At 36.6% G+C, this 20,217-nt stretch overlaps 1 protein-coding gene across 1 annotated transcript; it reads right to left on the reverse strand.

The window, feature by feature from the left end:
* Positions 1-221: 221 nt before the first annotated feature.
* Positions 222-17,526, reverse strand: LOC142352820 (polymerase delta-interacting protein 2-like). Its single transcript, XM_075404960.1, has 9 exons — positions 17,385-17,526; positions 17,268-17,328; positions 17,072-17,196; positions 16,836-16,998; positions 14,520-14,703; positions 11,793-11,921; positions 11,125-11,342; positions 3,079-3,158; positions 222-571 (listed from the first exon to the last, which is right to left on the reverse strand). Exons 1-9 carry the CDS (start codon positions 17,462-17,464, stop codon positions 394-396), a joined length of 1,218 nt encoding a protein of 405 aa, XP_075261075.1. The 5' UTR covers positions 17,465-17,526; the 3' UTR covers positions 222-393.
* Positions 17,527-20,217: the final 2,691 nt, after the last annotated feature.

Raw genomic sequence — 20,217 nt, forward strand, 5'->3', positions numbered from 1 at the left:
AATGATTCACTGTGTATCACTTCCACCGAGCAATCGTTTTCCAATACTACCGGTCTACTTAGAGCAAACTCCTATAAAAACAGATTCAAAAACCAAGCCAGCTCAAAAACCCTTTGATTGGGAGCTGGCGTTCGGTTGAACTTACTTTCGACACGATTCATACCTGTTTTGATTTTTGCACGTTTAAGTACATACCTGGCTAAATTGAGATGAAACGAGAGTCTTTAAATAGTTTGACTTCTATCTCTCCACTACAAAGGCTAACAAACTACGATTAAAACAAATGCCAGCTTGTAATATCATTATACAGATAAGTTAATTGCGATAGCACTACTGTTACGGAAGTCATCTACGTTTACAAATCCATCCATCAAACGCTATTTTCCTTCACACTCAAGGTCCAGGTGAGTCGGGTTCTGAAGTGGAAGGCGGTGGAGGAGGCGGAGGCCTGCTTCCTCCGTCATCGTCTGGAGAATAGTCTTTAGAAGACGCTGTTTTACTTTCCAGGGTGAAGGGTGGGACCTTCACATCAAAAGATTTGCCAGACCTTGTTCGGATTCGGAAAGTTCCCCTAAACAATTTGTTCACACATCCCTGTAACACAACTCTCCTATCCTTATTCTCAACCTTTTTGCTTAGAAGTAAACTAACAAAGTTAACTTATTTTGCAAATACAATTACTGGTTTTAGCAAAGATCACATTGAAGAGAAACGATGTACGCATAAAAATTTTAAAAATTTTTGAAGCTCAAAATTTTAAGTCCCCTACACTCAATTATGCAACTTTTTTTGTTCAAACCAATCATGATTATCGTTCAAATATTGTAGTACTTTTGTGTGTTCCTCATCAAACAGATCTTGGATATTCCATACATTGTGAGGCACCTGAAAACGGATCAACTGACGATCTACTGGTGTGCTCGTTTCTTCTGTTCAATTTCAATGTACATATTTGTGTACTCAATAAATAAACTTCTTTGCATTACTTGATAACAGAAAATGGACAATTTATTCTTAAGTTCCAAAAAACGAACCGTACTAATTGCTTCATCCGTCTATTTCTACATTCGCTAAAAATTGGCTGACTGTGATCGATGATCAATCTCATTTATAAACGCCACAATCAATTTTAAGGGTAAAAGAAGAAAACATAACCGACTAACGTAGCGCGAATTGCTCTCAAACGACCAGCAAGATGTTGGCTTCGTCAGTAGCTATCCACGATTTAGTGAGGCCAGCTTTAGCTTGATTCGAGTCAACAACTTGCAAAATTTAAACGAAAAGCTTCCCGATTTCGCAGTGAAAATTTTCAAAACTGTTTTTTGCCTCTGGAATTATGTCAAGCAACTCATCTGCAAGACTTCAAAAGCTTCGTTGGCCAGAAATGATCGTTAAACTTAGAAAAGGACAAAAATATTCAAAAATTTTGAAAACAATCAAATATTTTAACAAAATCTTGCTAAAATTCAAAATAATAAATCTTCAAAACCATTCCATTGTCTCAAGAGACTATTTCGTATCCCTATTTCAAGCTTTAAATAGTTTCACTGACTCATAAAGATCCATAAACTTCGAACATGATTAGTTTTTCAAAATTTTGAAAAAAAATTAAATATTATCAAAAATTTGCTAAAACTGGAGTCATTAAAATAATGATAACCATTCCATTAACTCTAGAAGCTATGCAACAGCTTATCATCCAACCTTGGAGGAGGTCCTTAGTACCCTGGTGCCGGAAAAATGATAGAAAAATTCAAAAAGATTAAAAAAAACTTTCCAAAATTTTCAAAAATTGCTGATATTAAAATCTTGAAAAACATTCCATTATATTTAGAAGCTATGCAGTAACCTATAATCAAACCCTAGAGGAGGCTAGGTGGCTCTTGAGACTGGAAAAACCTAAAAAAAATGATAATTTCAGAAAAATTGAAAAAAGATTGCACGTTGCATAAAAAACTGCTAAAATTCATAATAAAAGTTGAAAACTAATCCATGGCCAAAAAATATTTTCCGGTAACTTATTATCAAACCCTAACGGTAATTTTTTCTATTAGGCTGACAAACCTGGAAAATCAAAATAAATGTCAAAAAAATTGAAAAAGAATTGCAAGTTTTGTTAAAAAAAAAGAAATGCTAAAATTCGTGATGTTGAATTGTTAAAAACATTCCACTACCACTAGAAACTGCGCAGTAAGCTATTATAAAACCCCAGAGGATGTTCCTTGACACCTAGGGCTGAAAAACTAAACTAAAAAAATGACAAAATTTTCAAAACATAACCGACTAAAGTCGGGCGAATTGCTCTCAAACGACCGGCGAGCGGTTGGCTTAGTCAGTAGCTAGCCACGGGGGGGGGGGGGGGGGGGGGTGCACCGGGGGCTGATGGGGGGCAGCACTGGGTTGGGGGGCAACAGCGCGGTGGGGGGGGGGTTGAGGCAAAAGTGGGGGTAGGGGGTCAACAGGGGGGGGGGGGGGGGGGGGTGTCTTAACCTTTAAGAACTGCCCTTCACACCATAAGTATAAATATAAGTCTCCAAAACAGTTTGAGCTGAAACAGACCTGAAAGGCTCTAAGAGCACTTAATGCCCGCTGGGCGCTACCTGTTTATCCCGTTTTTGAGGACGAAAAGTCAAAAGCGTCAGACGAAAAATTGGTCAAGCGAAAAATCGCATAAAAAAAAAGACCGACAGGACTAATATAATTGCTACAAACTTCGTTTGAGAGCAATTAAAAACTGAAAATTATTATACAATTGCGTGTTTTTCGCGATCGGTTGTTCGGGGGGGGGGTCAACAGTGGGGTGTCTTCAACCTCTAAGAGCCGCCCTTCACACCATAAGTATAAGTCTCTAAAACAGTTTGAGCTGAAACAGAGCTGAAAGGCTCTAAGAGCACTTAATGCCGCTACCTGTTTATCCAGTTTTTGAGGACGAAAAGTCAAAAGCGTCAGACGAAAAATTGGTAAGCGAAAAATCGCATAAAAGACCGACAGGACTAATACAATTGCTACAAACTTCGTTTGAGAGCAATTAACCGTTACTACAAGCACTTTCGAATCTTGCACTCTAAGGCTACTAACCACATATGCCCAGAGGGGGTATATAGACTGACGTGGCTGCTGTACTGGAAGGCGGGCATGTCCATGCTCAGCAGAGGCTCCTAAACACACTTCTTTTAGTAGTAATTAAAGACACTGTCCACATTGACGGATTATAAACTGCAGTCATTTTAATTATAAAAATGCGTCAATATTGCGTCAAAAGAGTTGATCCACGATACAAAATTACAAAACCCGACCACTTGCCAAAATTAAAACTCCATGGATATAACAGTGAAACCACCTGGAACCATTCCATTCCATTCCGTTAAAAGGAATAAGTTTTAACTTAAAATCACTGCCGAAGATAGTCTAAATAGCTGCGAAATAGATGTACGTGCTGTAGAAGATAGCATCAGACAGATTTGAATCGAGGGAGTTTCCCATGAAAAATTTAATACCAATGTAAAAAGCTTTAAAAATTTGAAAAAAATTGCTATTTCTCGCTGGTCGCTACGCTGACCAAACTCGACTCGTATTCAAAATATGTATCAGTCAAAAATCGCATTGGCTGCAGAATATATTGAGAATCAATTGTTTTATTTATAGCAAGGTGTTCCCGCAATCATAGCTTGAAACACGCACGTGCAAGTTTTAGAATGCCAGATCTTGCTTTATACAGGGCGAGATCTTAAAGTACTCAAGCATTTAAAAACGAGCTTTTGATTTGAAATTGAATGTACAGTTGTTAATTACAGCCCCACTAAATGATGTCGATCAAAGTTTCATAGAATTCGGGATCCGATTCTTTTTTCACTTCAATCAATCTTCTCGAGAGGTTTTCCAACCATTGAAATTTTCAACAACTCGTTTTTGCCAGTACTCTATCCTCGACTACCATTCTTTTCGAGAAAAATTAACCTTTTTCCTTTTATTTGAAGCAAATATGGATATTTGACTGCTGCCGACGCCTTCAAGTATAGGTTACGTGACTCTGCTGAAGTCACTTCGAAACTCTGGCAAATATCTCGAACCACTACGCGGTTCTCGATTAAAGCCAGACTTTCTCAGTGACTTCATCAGCGTCACCTAACCTAAACTTAAAGGCGTCAGCAGCAGTCTATATCCATATTTGCTTCTTTTCAAATAAAAAGAAAAGGGTTAATTTTCCTCAAAAAGAATAGTAGTCGAGGATACAATACTGCCAATAACTTGTTGAAAACTTCAATGGTTGACATCAAAATCGAATTCGGTATTGGAAATCCAAAATTATTTGGAAGTCACGGATTTTATTTAGTCACCATGCCTTATTATTAATACAATTCGTTATAAAGGAGTCCTTTATTTACCAAGAAAGGGTTAAGAAAAAGACCTTCTGTGCTAAAATTTCATTTGGAGAGTCAAGCAGGAACATTATATCCAATTCAGCTTCAAAATTTACTGCCAATTAGTTAAGAAAATGACGCCAAGAGCGGCAACATTAAATTGAAGGATATAATACAAAAAACTCTTTTGAGGCTTGCGGCATGACAAAATTTGGATGAAAAAGAGCGTGATACAACAAACCAAAAAGCACAGCATGAGAAAACCTGAATTACAATCTGAAGAAATTCCGAACTCATAAACATGACTATCAAGACAACCGTTCCCTCTCTACAAGTGATCTTAAAATAAATGTCAGGGAATCAGAAGAGAATAAAATTCATGTAGAGAAAGTCTAGAATAAACGATGGCTCCTAAGTCGAATCAAAAAGTTCTGTTAGATTGCACGGATGTTGTTTGAAATTGTCAATGTCATACCATATAAACTCTGAAAATACAAGAAATTCTCGCGTGAAAAAAAAAACAAGGTCACGGAAATCGCAAATATTTTGCGCCATGTTCTCACTAAAAATCGGAAAGAAAAACTCGCTCAGTAAAACCACAAACTTCTTCAATCTTTCCACTACTTCGTCCTGAATCTAGTCTAAATTGACTTCAATAACTGCCCCCCCCCCCCCCCATAAAATTCAAAAACGGGGGCGGGAAATAGCTACGATCAGTTGAGTCCCGCAGCTACAGAAACAATGCAGATACCACATGTTAACATGCAAAACTATTTTCGCATGTTTTCACTTAGTTCAACTAAGCACTCTTTCGTGAGTCGAGTCTCACGTTTTAAAGGCGAAGATGAAAGCAGCGGGATTGGGTGTAAATTAAGGCGGGGTTCGTTAAAGTTTCCCGGAATACCTCTTTAGGCCATTCATCTTTGCCTCGATGGTTCCACGTCAACTTCGCTGAACGTCAGAGCGCCCAATATTGCTCTGATAGAAGTGATCAGCAACTTAATGCCAGCGTGATTTACTGGTTTCGTATGATAAAAAAGAGTCTCGATTCTTATGACAAAAAATCAGAAACATCCGGGGACAAAACGGTCAAGAGGCGAATTTTCATGAAAAAGACAAACGATAACAATAATTGCCTCAAACTTCGCTCGAGAGCAAATGACCATCACATATAGCTTCCCAAACGTTTGAACAGTAAGCAAAACATTAATACAAAAATGCATTTTTTTGAAACCAGATCTTTTCTATGAAATAGAACGTCGGTTTGGAATTTTAAAGAAGCTAAAATTTTACGTCAATTCAAGTCAATTACGCTAAAAGCCATATCAAAGCGATTTCGAAAATGTGTTTGAAGGACCCCGGCTACAACTCAGTTTCAACTTTCGAGATTGTTAGAAATATTCAACTCGATTAAACATATATTAAACATAGACGGCAGATTGCCGGAAAATAGCCGCCGTTGACCACTGACCGACCTTGGGATTGAAACAGTCAGAGAAATGAATTGAAAATAGACGAAATCTGAATGTTTTTCTAAGTCTCAAAAAGTATTCTAATCTGGTCCGCGGTTTTGTGGAATATTTAGCCTCTAAATTGAAGGACAATGAACTAACTACTAATCGCAATTAGCAGCATACTCGAAAAACTTTGAATATAACCGACTAACGTGGGGCGAATTGTTCTCAAGTGAAACATGGAGATAGGGTTGTAAGGGCTGGACGGGTTCCAAGCCACCAGTTGTAGGAGGGTGGACTGAGGGAGTGAGTGGGGGCGACTGAGGTGGGTGTCCAACTTTTAAGATTAAGAACCGCTCTTCTCACCATAAATTTGTATCCTCAAAACAGTTTTGATGAATCCCATTCTTACAGAATGGTGAGGCGTAAGGCTCTACAAGCCCTTAATGCCCCCAGAAGCCAAAACTTATGCAAAACAAAAGGAGGTCTGAATTACCATTCACATAAAAAAATAACTGATCTGAGCGTCAACTTTTTCCCAGCAAGATCAAACTTCGGCAGTCAAAACAAAGAAAACAGTCCAAAAAAGAACAGTTTAAAAATATCATTTTCCAAAAACTAGTGTTTTGAAAATCGCATAAAAATTAACAAAACGTCACGTAACTAATGACACTACGCATCGGAACACCATATTAGAACCTTGTCGAAATTAATCATAGACAAAGTGAAAAAGGGGCAAAAACAGAAACTCGAATTGGCCTTGGAAGAAACGAGAATCTTTTTTTTTCTAAAAGGCCTAAGAATAATTGCACTCAAAAACTAAAAATCTAAACCACAGCATAACAGGTAAGCTAACAAATCAAAAAGGTTTTATTAATTGAATTAGGTGATAAACGGACAAAAGATCGCCTAAAATAGGCAAGATTCAAAAATTCACTAAACGTCATCAAAATAAATTGTATCTTAGTCAAAAATAAAATAGCTAAAACCCGAAGCTGATGAATTGACCTGAATAGCTCTAGATGGTCAATGAGAACTGTTATTATTCATCCCAAGCGAAAAGCAATAAAGGGAGAATTCAAAAATCGACTGATATCTAAAAACTGATCTTTTCTGTTTGTGCCCCCCACCAGCTTAGTGGGTGCATATTACTTGCATCCCCAAGACGCACGTGCCATACTTCTACATAATGAATTACCAAGTAATGACACGTGCTCTGTAACTGCGGGGAGCATAACGTACTGAGGGGCACGAAGGGAAAAGATCCCTAAAAACAAATAATCAAATAATATCAAAGTAAGAAAAGCCACTGATGACATCTGCTATCAACTGCCGTCAATAATTAGATCAACTTATGCCTCATTAGCAACCTAATATCAGACTTGTCATTAATGGAACTCATTGACAAGACAAAATAAAGGCGAAACACAAAAATTCGCTGATATTACTTGAAAACTAATATAAGTGCCAATTAGCAACTAATAAAACATGTCATTAGTTAGACAAAAAATAGCACATGGAAAGTTAAAATCAAGCATGAAAAGGTCAATCGAGTGAAATCAAAAAAGTGTTCTATAACAACGGTCAAGCAAAAATTCTCAGACATGCAGGTCATTGCTTCAAACCTGTTTCGACAGCAATTTAACACACCCGTGCCATTTTTGTAGCACTAACAATAGCTTCGTAGATCTGCGGTCTCAAAAGGATTGTAAAAGAAACAGACAAAAAAACTTTTTATTAAAAGCTGAGAACTTAGATTTTGATAAAGAATCTGTTTAACTAATAGTTACTTTTAATAGCTGCTCTCCAATAACCACCAATTAGAGTGACACACACACACAAACAAACACACACCACACACGCACGCACGGGCACACGCACACACACACTCTCTTGATATGATCTCTTTCGATTAAAGAGTGAAGTTATTTTTGAGAATGAGTTAAGTCAAGTGTAACCAAAAATTTAATCACGCAAATGAACACAAAAACTTGCTCCACTAAGAGTAAAAATTGACGTCACACACGCAATTCAGTTGAAATTACAATCACTTCAAATCTGCTTTTTGTTTATTCGTTCATGTAATTTCAACTGAATTGCGTGTGTGACGTCAATTTTTACTCTTAGTGGAGCGAGTTTTTGTGTTCATTTGCGTGAATAAATTTTTGGTTACACGTGACTTAACTCATTCTCAAAAATAACTTCACTCTTTAATTGAAAGAGATCATGTCAACAGTGTGTGTGTGTGCGCGCGTGCGTGCGTGTGTGATGTGTGTGTGTGTGTGTGTTTTCGTTCATGTAATGTCTTAAGGTCGTAACAAAAATCTTCACGAAATAAAAAACAAGAAGGCCAACAATAGACCCAGCTATTGCTTTGCGGCTATTAAACAGAAACCAACTAACTCTCGAACGACAGTCGGGTGGTACTTTAATTTAGGGGTGAAGCTTAAAAAAATTGTGGGTGCAAAAACTCGGGACCTGATAGGGGTTCCAGCCCGCGACCTCCAGGATAGCAGTCAGACATCTTAACCACTAGGCTACAACCACGTTGGTACTCAACCACTAACATAACTTTTATATAAACAACAAACTTGATTTCAGATTGAGAGCAATTGAGATCACCCAAAATGAAAAAGTGAAACTTGAAAAAGTCACTGAATGCTCTAAAACAAAAGCCCAAAGATGGTCAAGCAAAAATTTTTGCATAAATAAGATCAACACGTTTATAATAGTTACTTCACACTTCGTTCGAGAGCAATTAAAAAAACTTAAAACATAAACCGACTAAGGTCGGAAGAATTGCTCTTGAATGACACGCGATGCAATTTAATTCAGGAGCTGTAGCCTAGATCAATTTTTCTTTATGGGTGCAAAAACAGTTGACCAAACTGGGATTCGAACCATGGACCTTCCGATCCAGGAGCATGAGCACTGCTCACTCGGCTATCAAACCCTGCTTGTTTCTATGATTCAATCGTTTTTTTAGCAATAGAGAGCACTCAAAAATGAAGAACAAAAGCGTGAAAAAGTCACTTGAGAAGTCGAAAGAATGTTCCAGAAAAGCGCCAAAACGGTGAAGCAAAAAATTTGCATAAAAAAGACCAACACGTTTAGAATATTTGCTATGGACTTCGTTCAAGAGCAACTAAAAAGAAGTAAAATTTCCCTATTTCTAAAATCAAAAATTTGCGCATACACCGATTTCTCATTCCACTACAGAGGTTTTCGAAAAATTATGCTCCAAACCTGCACTTTCTCGCTCCCTTTACTAGTGCAGCGTAACTAAAAACATACCCGCAGATTGCCGGAAAATAGCCGCCATTGATTTCCATAACTCTATTGGGATTGAAAGAAAAGAAAATATCAACAGAAATTGATTTTTGCATAAAAACATTTTTAAGTGCGATTTATTTTGGTGTCATTATGTAATTGAACATACTCCTGTCTCTCAGTGAGAGGCTACAGGGTCTAGTATCAATACTAATAAGCGCTACATATAGTAACTAAAACTTATGAAAACAAAGTTCAAGCACCGGGCATCTAAAAATGGGCTTTATGGGTTTCACCCGTTTCTATTTCTGACTTTGATTTTTTTAATACTGACTCTCATCAATTTGAAATCCTTTGCTGAGCAGCTGCTGTTAAAAAGACTTTGAGCATAATGACAGAAGAGTGAAATTATCCTAGAGAAGTCAAAAAGATTTCACGGAAAATGTCGAAAAAGAGGCAAAATAGGTAAAGCGAAAAAAAGTTCGACGAAGTAAAAAAACATCGCATGACAAGCCCTGAAATATAATTCAAAGAATTGAATGAAAAACTTAAAATTACTCTACCTGACCAGCAGATCAATTCAACGATGCCAGCCAAAACACAAACAAAGCCATCTCAAAAAATTGAGAAACGAACAATCGAACAACTACTTTGAAGCTTTTACCCCTAAGGCAAAATTTGATCACTTTAAATATACCTATTTCAAAGATATGTTCAAAACCAAATTTTGTGCAGTTTTATATCAGCAAGGCCTGAAAAAATTCATTGGCCCTTGAAGATCGATTAACTCGAAAATTTTCAAAAATTAAAAAAAAATGATATCAATTGAAATTTTAATGAAATGTTTCCGAAAATCGTGATATTAATATCTTAAGAATCATTTCTTAAGAAATAATTCTAGTGTCTCTAGAGGCTCTCCAGTAAACCAATTCGAAGCCTTAAAAAATTAATTAGTTCAAGATCGATAGGCAATAATTTCTTTAAAAAATTACAAATTTCAAAAAAGAGAAATTCGTTCTATTAAAATGTAAAAACCATCCAATTATCCCCCTAGCAACTATATAATGACATACTATCGAACCCTGTATGAGGTTATCTGGCTACTCAGGCAAGAAAAACTGAAAAAGACACAAATGTTTTGAAAAAACTTAAAAAACTTGTCAGTTTTATCACAAAATTTTCAAAATTCGAAAGGTTAAATTGTTGAAAACAAATTCATTGAAACTAACAACTATGCAGTAACTTTTTTAGACCGTGGAAAAGGTTTCCTGGCGCTTGAGAATGGACAAATAACAAAAATTGACAAAAACTTCAGGAAACCTAAAAAAAATTGCAGATTTTATCAAAAAAAAACTTGAAAAAAATTGCAAAAACTAGTATCATTTTGTGTGTTTGTGTTTGTAGTGCCAAAACTTATAGCTCATGAAATGGTCATAACAAATACTTTTGTCTCGCAAAAGGCCTTCATCAACTTTTTAAAACTTCAACCTAAGACTAATCAAGCAAAAAATTTCACAAAAAACATGAAAAATTGCACCATTTTGAGCCCAAAACTCATAAAAATGACCTTTTAACCTTGAATTGAGGCCATCCCCGCAGCTGCAACACTTAAAGGACTACTAACGTCCACTTTGGGCCTCTAATGAAACTTAATGCCCGCTGGGCTTTACATGTTTATCCCGTTTTCAAAGATCAGTCATTGAAAAATGTGTGAACACATCTTAAAATAAACACAGCGCCCCAATACAATTCAAATTCTTTGAATTGTAAAAAAATTAGGAGCACCGGCTGAGAAGATGAGGGCGGTTATTAAACACTACTCTAATTCGACTCCCCACTGACATCAAAAACTCGAGTTTTTTGACTGATCATATTTTTAACCCGCAATTTAGCACGCAAAATCAAGAAGTCTAACGTGAGAAAATCGCATGAAAAGTAGTCAGAAAAAAATCAGTCGTTCAAAAAATCGCATAAAAATTAACAGGACTAAAATACTCAAAACAAAATTAGTTTCAGAACAAATAACAAGAACTACTGACCACTCCATTGACGCCTCTCGCACGCACAGTTTCCAAACTTCCATTCATGGAAAATATGCGCCAGTTTCGCTCACACAGCTGCACATTGTGAGTTCCCATATTTTCCAGACGGATGCAGTACCTCCACCAGTATTGCTGCACAGCCCCACTGTAGTTATGCAGGGCAAGAGTCGAGTTGTTTGCTGTTGAATCACCACTGCTCGGTTTCCTCTTACAACCTGAAAGTTACTCATTTGGTGCTCACAAAACCGTTTCTTTCCCACCCCTCGGTGTACAAAACTTTGGTCCTCATTAGATTGTGTGATCAAATTAAGTGTGATTTCACTTTGCGAATAGACTTTAGAGCATCATAAAAGGCAAGACCACCCATAGCATGTGTGACATTCAATACACAACATAAAAGAGCGAAATAAAATATCAATTACCATCAAGCCCCCCCCCCCCCCACCCATGTCGCACAAGCATGTTCGACATAGTGGCATGTTACAATTTTCATAAGGTATGTAATTGGTGTTAATAAACCGCACTGTGAAAAGGAGACAAAATAGTTCTGATAATTTCAAATTTTGTCTTGAATATCTCGCTGATTTGGCATTCTGTTTTGTTTGACTGAATTAGATAATGAAAGGGCCGTTCTTTTAACCACATTTGCTATTTACAAAACTTACCCATGTAAAAGGGGATGACAGTGACTCTGATGTCGTTGGTCGTCTCTTTGTAGACGTCTGTGGGCTCCAACCAAAACTTGTTTCTCGCAGTCCACTCCTTCAGAGCATGTCTTGCCACGAAAGGGGGTTCTGAACACATTGAAATCGTGTATATAATTTACATCAAAAAATAATTTTTTACCTTATTAAGTTAATACATAGAAAGACGCCAAAGAGATGAGAAGTTACAAAATTAGGTCCTTTCTACCGCAATGTTTGCCCAATAGCAACGTACAATGATAATGCGGATATAATTTGACCTTTACCAACAAACGAGTTTTTCATTAAAAAGAAGAGAGCAACAGCTTCCACTTGCCGCAGTAATATACGCCACTGAACGCTCCCGCTAAAGGATCTATATGAAGTAATTACTATTGTAATTTCAAACATTACAGCAAAGAAAGTAATCCAGAAGTATTCGTAAAATATTAAATTAATTCTATTTAATAGGCCTCTAGTGTTTATTTTATTGGTCTGTGGTTGCAAAAATATTTGTCATCTTGGCTGTAAGGATGTTTTTAAGTATTTGGAAGGAAAGCAACTCAAAAAAATTCATTTTTAGGGCGACTATTAATCCGAATTAGCTGTTAGTGTGGTTAGCCGCCCCCTTTAAAAAGACTAATTCTTTTGAGGAGGTGGGGCTAAACTTGCAAAAAACTTTTTTCCGTGCATTTTATCCTACACGAGTACAGTCAAACCCTGCTTGTTTCCCAAAAACGTTTGAGAAAAAAATTTCGCCCCACGACCATTGCGTTTTGGGATTTGAAAAGAAAATACTTGCAAGCAATTTGGTTCGGAATTCCACAAGGCAGGAAAAGTTTTATTTCATGTCTTGTCCACTACCACTATCCTATGATATGACTACCGCAATTTGGTTCTCCTGGCTTTGAAAATGAATGAAATCGGAAATAACAAAACATACCCGGCAGATTGCCGTAAAATAGCCGCCTTTGTTTCCAATAAGCATGATTGGGACCGAAAGAATAGAAGATATTGAACAAAAAAGATTTTTGTACAAAAACATTTTTCAAGTCCGATTTATTTTGATGGCATTTCGTCGTTGAACATACTTCTGTTTCTTAGAGAGAGGCTACAGGGGCTACTATCAATACCAATAAGCATTAGAGATGGTAACTAAACTTATAGGAACGAAGTTCAAATAGCGGGCATCTAAAATTGGGCTTTATGGGTTTATCCCGTTTCTATTTCTGACTTTGATTTTTTTTAATACTGACTCTCTTCAATTTGAAATCCTTTGCTGAGCAACTGATGTTGAAAATCACTTTTAACAGAATGAGAGAAGAGAGAAACTAGCCTAGAGAAGTCAAAAAGATTTCACGCAAAATGTTGAAAACGCGCAAAAATGAGGTAAAGCGAAACATTTTTTTGTTCGACGAAGTAAAAACATAGGACAAGTCCTGAGGTACAATTCAAAGAATCTTCATTGACTTAACAAAAAACTAGACCCAGAACGGACTATGAATGGATTGGGAAAACCATTTAAAAAAAATCCAATCCAAAAAATCGAAAAAACAGTAAAAATCAAAGTGAAATTGCCGCATGTGAACAAAAAACCACTAGCGAGAAAGCGAATTTTTGTTCAAACACCGTTTTCTCACTCTACTTTAAATTTAGAGCAAAAAAATTTCACGCCGCAAAACCACTCGCTTTTTCGCTCCACTTCCTGTTTCGGCGTGACCAAAATCACTACTCCAATTTGACTTCAAAATCGTGAAAATGTGTGAACAGATCTTTAAAAAAAACATAGCAGGACAAGTCCTGACGTACAATTCAAAGAATTTTCATTGACTAAACAGAAAACTAGACCTAGAACGGACTATGAATGGATTGGGAAAACCATTTAGAAAAAAATCCGACCCAAAAAAATAAAAAAAACAGTAAAAATCAAAGTGAAATTGCCGCATGTGAACAAAAAACCACTAGCGAGAAAGCGAATTTTTGTTCAAACACCGTTTTCTCACTCTACTTTAAATTTAGAGCAAAAAATTCACGCCGCAAAACCACTCGCTTTTTCGCTCCACTTCCTGTTTCGGCGTGACCAAAATCACTACTCCAATTTGACTTCAAAAATCATGAAAATGTGCGAACAGATCTTAAAAAAAACAGCGCCCCAATACAATTCAAATTATTTGAATTGTAAAAAAAATAGGAGCGCTATAATAGCCGGCTGAGAAGATGAGGGCGGCTATTAAAAAACACCATCATGTCGCCAGTAATGGTTACGATACACATCGTTGAGCGGCCTTTAATAAAATCATTCACTAAAATGAAATTGAAAATTGTCAATTTGTATTCTATATTACGTACTCTAATTGGTAAAACTTTCCTTTAATCTTGTTCCTCATTGCAATCGGAGTAAACATTTCTCAGCTGACTATCGTTTATGTTGCTTGATTATGGTTCGCATACCTTTATAAAAGGTCGAACAGTCATTTTATTTTAAATTAGACACGTTCATTTTACCAGAAATAAACGCTCTGTGTCATCAATATGGCAGAAACTGTTCTGGATTAGGAGTCAAGGTCCTGAAAGATTGTCTAAGTAGAGCTGTAAGAGCACGGTTGTAAAACCAAGACAGCTACGTAGTAACCTGCTACATACTTTATTATTACAACTTAAAAAATCACAACCTTAACTACGTGAAAAGATATGTAGTGATGCAAATACCTGTAGTAGGTTCGTATGAGATGAACTTGTCCAGCAAGTTGTGCTGAATTGGTTTTACTGACAAGGACGAGTATGGCATGATGTCAGTGTGTGAGACATAGTCCAGTCCCGGAATAGTGAAAAATGGAGAATTTTCTTCACTCTCGTGCAAAAAAGTCACACCCTCTGTCTGTGTACGGTATTTCTGAAAAAAAAATAGAAACAAAGCTTAAATCGGTGCGGTTTCTTTGTTCCAATCCTTCATGAAATGCGAGTTTATGCCCGTCCCACATTGTTTGCAAATCTAATTTAGCGCGATATAATTTTAGGTCTCTTCTTCTTTTAGTGCCGTGTCTGGTCACAGACATAAGCTTTCCATAAAAGTCTCCATTCTTCTCGTTTCCTTGCGATTCTTATGCACTCGGCTCGACTTCTTCCTACTTTTTCCGAGATACCATCCAGATATGTCTTTCTATTTCTTCCTCTGGATCTTTTTCCGTTGATGCATCCGGAAAGAATGCTTTCTTCCAATTCGCCTTTTCTGACAACATGTCCAAAAAACTTAAGTTGCCTAGTTTCAATATCTCTCAGTATCATCCGGTTTTTCTGGGTTTTACTTAAAACAAATTCATTGGTTTTGTGTGCTGTGTATGATGTGCGCTCCATTTTCCTGAGATACCACATTTCAACACTTTCAAGGAGCTTCTTCGACTCAAAATTGAGTGTCCACGTTTCACATGCATACAAAAGTACCGGCCAGACGTAGCAACGTAAAACCCTAAATCTAGTTTGGAAAGGAACTTTTTTGTTTGTCAGGATCTTTTTCAAATTAGTGAAGGCAGTTTTTGACTGGGCTATTCTACTCTTTATTTCTTTTATACATTTTCCATCTTCGGTTACAAGCGTCCCAAGATAAGTGAAGGTTTCTGTTTGATTTATCTTTTCTTCATTCAAATATATTGAGCACTTTTCTGGTTCCTTGGAAATTACCATTACTTCGGTTTTGTTTTTCTTTAGGTCTCTAATAGATCCGATAATTTAGGTTTTTCAAATGGTTAAATTAGCATAAAAAGAATTAGTAATTATTACTTGTTTTTAGCAGAAAAAAAATCAAAAAGACTTAAGTTTATTGGGCCAAATTTTGTTTTTGCAATGCGTTAATGCCAGATGACGCATAAAATTTTGGTATTTTCTAGGTTGTTTTATTAGGATTCTAACAATTTCTAACTGAACGGCTTTCAAACTACTGAGAACAATTTGAAATGCAGATGATTTCCTAGAGGCGACATTAATTCCAAGGCACAAAGTGTCAATCATTTTACCTTTGTTTCAACCATGCCAGTTTTCATTTTTTTCACCACGCCTACATCTCTTTTTTGATTAGTACATCATTTAGTCCAACTTAGTCTAAATTTCCTTTTACGCTGATTCAACCAGGTCGAAAGGGTTAAGCTTTGCAGGGTCTTAAAATACTTAAATATAAATTAGATGTCTACGTAATCTCTGATCAAAAGGATCTAAGATGTTGCAACAAACATGATTGCAAATAAAGATTCTGAAAAGCAACATAAATAGCTTTGTGTGTAGCGATGCTAACTCATGAAGTGTGAACAGTTGCATTGTAGGGCAAGAAAAGCTTTCGGCATGCCTAAAAGACTGGCCAGACAGATGTAAGCAAAATTAAAAACTTATTTTCCCGATCCATCTTTGTTTATGCTTGTGAAACTACGGAACTACGCAAGACTTCATGCATTTCAGAAATGACCACTGAGAGGTGTCTTGTAAGATTAAGAACACAGACGACAGAAATATCTCGGACCAGCGTAGTGAATGATGGATCAATCACTATAACGCAACAGCGACGATCGATCACTATAACGCTATTTCTTGACGAAGCCCGAGGTTAAGATCACAAGGCGGAAAGCGTAAGACAAAAGCGCCCGCTAATTTAAGAGAAAACCCCAAATTGTAATGAAGCTAATCGTCCTTAGTAATAAACAGCTTAATCAGTATTGGAGACACTATTTTGTCATCCAGGCCTCCGGAAGAGTAGAAAAGCAATACTCTTACTCAATAATAGAAGAGGGGGCGGTTGTATTCTTAAATTAGCTGATGATTTCTTCATAAATTCTGATTTAAAAGAGCCATGTGCATCTTTTCTCATTCCTGTTGAATTATCTTTTCTTTACTTCGCATAGGATGCTTTGATGCTTGACCACATTCAAAATATATACATGTATATAGGAGTTTACTACCATTTTAGGTGAAGGCATTGCTTTTAATTGATAATTTTCTTCGAAAAAATGATAAGTTTCATTAAAATAAAGTTCTCCATACCACATGTTTCCAGTCACGTTCGTCCATTAGCACCGAGTAGTAGAGTCGTGTCTTTGTCTGAGGGAGCGCTGTTTTATTTGTTTGATGATATGTAGCACTACCATTTAAATGCAAAATATTGTCACCTAAACTGTCGTCTGTATTGGCTGATCTATCTGTTTTGCTGTAAACAAGAAATTACTAACTAAAACGTCCATTATAAGAATAAAATTCCCAAGATTGATAGCTCTACAAACCTTTTCGAGCTACTAGCGGGAGCAGTTCTGTAAGACTGAGCAAGAGTTTCATCTCTGTCGAAAACTCTCACCTCCCATGGCGTCAAAATTATGCCTCTATAGCCAAACACTTTGTGCAAAAACAACTGAAATAAATTAGCATCAAATGAAAGTGAAGCATTAAAACACTTGCATCCAACAGTTAATTGCCACTAACTTGTCCCGTTGAATAATTACTGTCATCACAGGTGGGTTCAAATATTCCAATTGGTTCCAGTCTAAAAAGAAAGTTGTTCCGTTAACTTCAACATTCTTAGAAACAATAATAACTAACTTTGTCGATAATCCAGATTTTTTCTTCATCATAGCTTCTTTTGGCAAACATGCCAATATCCGTAGGTTCTTAATTAACATGCTGCCTAAAATTAATTAATATGTCTCAAGTATTGATAAATACCGATTCACAACTTTTCAAATATTTTATAAATAATACCTAAAAAAGTTAACTATATACTTTAAACAAAATACATCAGACCAACAAATTATTATAATTAACGGAGATGTAAAAAGAATTTTCAAACGCTCCCAAGTTCCTCTGTAAAAGTGATACGCTCATGTTGAAAAACCGTTCCGAAAAATAATAGCCACCATTATGGCATATTTGCATAATTACGGGGTGTACTTTATATGATCACTAAGCTATATGATCACTAGTTAACTATATACTTTAAACAAAATACATCAGACCAACAAATTATTATAATTAACGGAGATGTAAAAAGAATTTTCAAACGCTCCCAAGTTCCTCTGTAAAAGTGATACGCTCATGTTGAAAAACCGTTCCGAAAAATAATAGCCACCATTATGGCATATTTGCATAATTACGGGGTGTACTTTATATGATCACTAAGCTATATGATCACTAGTTAACTATATACTTTAAACAAAATACATCAGACCAACAAATTATTATAATTAACGGAGATGTAAAAAGAATTTTCAAACGCTCCCAAGTTCCTCTGTAAAAGTGATACGCTCATGTTGAAAAACCGTTCCGAAAAATAATAGCCACCATTATGGCATATTTGCATAATTACGAGGTGTACTTTAATTTAATCGCGTCTGAATGTTAATCGCGCAATTTAATCTTCGTCTGAATGTATGCGCCTCGCATGCAGGAAAACGCTAGCGGAACAAAACTGCTTCTTTTGATATTTAAGATTTTATAATTGCCTCGGGAAATATGTATGCTTCCTAAGCTTCTTTGGCGCGACTTGGTCGACAGAGTAAAATTGTTCTCGCCTAAGAAAGCTCTGCTGGATTGGCACCACCACAAGGCTTTTGTTTTGATGTCAAGTCGATCGTCACCATCACTTTCCGTAAACTTGTTAAAACAAAACCCTCACCGTCAACGACATGCATTTTCGCTAACGCGTCCCTAGTTTCACTGTAACGCTTGTTGGTATTACGACCCCTTTGCAGTGGAGAGCAGGGTTTAGTGAGAACTTTTACCCACAAAGTCAGTCAATAGCTGTATTTTTTGCTTCAAGAGAGTACCGAATGCCCAAACTGTCGCTAATTTCCAATTTTGTCAAGGTGAAACTGTACGTTTTCAGCGGCAAGGCAGGCTCAATTATAAAATGTCAAGCCAACAATGTAAAGATTGGCTTCAGTTAATGCTTTGATAATAAGTTTTTTGCGAGCTTCAATCCACTTAGAGCCAAAATTGAGCATTGCGTTCGCCTTGCGAGCCTAATTTGAGCGTTCAGTTCAATATGCATAATCCTATCCTGCATGAGGTGGATTTTCGTGAAATCTCTTTCCAAGCGACATGACAGCACCGATCGAAGCAATGTAATTAGTGTCGTATTAAATTGGCTCCGTGGTGTTTAATCCACCATCCCCGCTCGTCAGAAAACAATTAGCATGCGAAGTCGATGACGGGCGTGTCAACACACGATAGCAACGAGAATTTTCGAATAATTACTCTGCGTCCAAAAAAACGTTTTAAGCGCTAGAAGTTGTTCGGGCAAGCGAAGAAAAAGTTTGCTGAACACTTCTCTTGAATTATGAGTATTCCTTTTGCGAAGATGTTTCTCATTTTTCGAAGTTTCTGAAGGTTCCGAAGACTTTCGCGATTTAGTCCTAGGGAGGATTCACGCAAATCTTCACTGCAAAAAACTGATCCCAGAGCACGGCAACCATCATAAATATCGGCACCCGTTCCTCTTAAATTTTCACGAGCTCTGGAACTTGAGTTTTCCCTTACAAGCAATTGGCTTTTTGGACCACTTATTCTGAAAAACTTACCATGATCGAATACATCCGCGACGAATTTCAGCAGGTTCTGCAATATTCGTTACGAACTGCTGTCGTTCACGTGCTTTTATTTAGTTCCGTTTATCTTTCGCATAAGCTCAATCAATCAAAGTAGGGATATATCATAAATGGGACAAGGATCACCTTGTGAGATACTTTCCCGCGACTGCAAGCGAGTGCCTGCTGATTCTTGCAACGGAGCTTTATTGGTGACAATTTGGCTATCAAATTTAGCTAAAAAAAACACTGAATTCCGATCCACATCAACGATTACAATTCATATTAGTCCGGCAGTGTAATTATTTAAATGGATTTATTATTTACATATTATAACAGAAAACTTGAGTTAAATTCAAATTATGTCGCATATCTCAAAATGAAAAGTAATTAAGTTTATTAAGTCAACCCAACCAGTAAACAGTAGTTCTAATTCATTTTCCAAATTTAAAGTCACACCATGATGAACAAGTAACCTTCCACAAAAAAGGGTTCCTTTTGTAAGCTGAGAAGAAAGTTCTAAATTGCTTGGGGAAAGTTTTTGTCTTGTTTGATTTTAATTTCGCTTGGTAGTTCATTCCAATCTAGTATCGCTAATCTAACAAACGAGTTTTGCCTTTTGATAGAAAAAATTTTTGGTCCCAGAACAATTTTTTTGTCCTTATAGACTCATGAAGATTCCAGGTGATTAAAGGACGTCCCGATGTTGGTGAAAAAGCAGGTCCTAACTGTCATATACAAATTCCAAATCCAGATTTGATATGAATTACACTTTTGTATTGGTTGAAATTCTGATATGGTAAAATGAATTTGTAGCTATTTAGAAATGGATTGTGATTGGTTTATTAGAT

Source organism: Convolutriloba macropyga, chromosome 14 (assembly GCF_964194025.1).
Source record: "Convolutriloba macropyga chromosome 14, txConMacr16.3, whole genome shotgun sequence".
NCBI classification, from domain to species: Eukaryota; Metazoa; Xenacoelomorpha; order Acoela; family Convolutidae; genus Convolutriloba; species Convolutriloba macropyga.

Bases quoted from the DNA above. Each gene is read 5' to 3' on its own strand.
- LOC142352820 (XM_075404960.1), bottom strand. From the start codon at position 17,464: ATGTTAATTAAGAACCTACGGATATTGGCATGTTTGCCAAAAGAAGCT. The intron at 14,704-16,835 runs GTATGGAGAACT...TTTTTTTTTCAG, and splicing joins AACGTGACTGGAAACATGTG to AAATACCGTACACAGACAGA. The intron at 572-3,078 runs GTTAGTAGCCTT...CAAATTGTTTAG, and splicing joins ACCCCCTCTGGGCATATGTG to GGGAACTTTCCGAATCCGAA.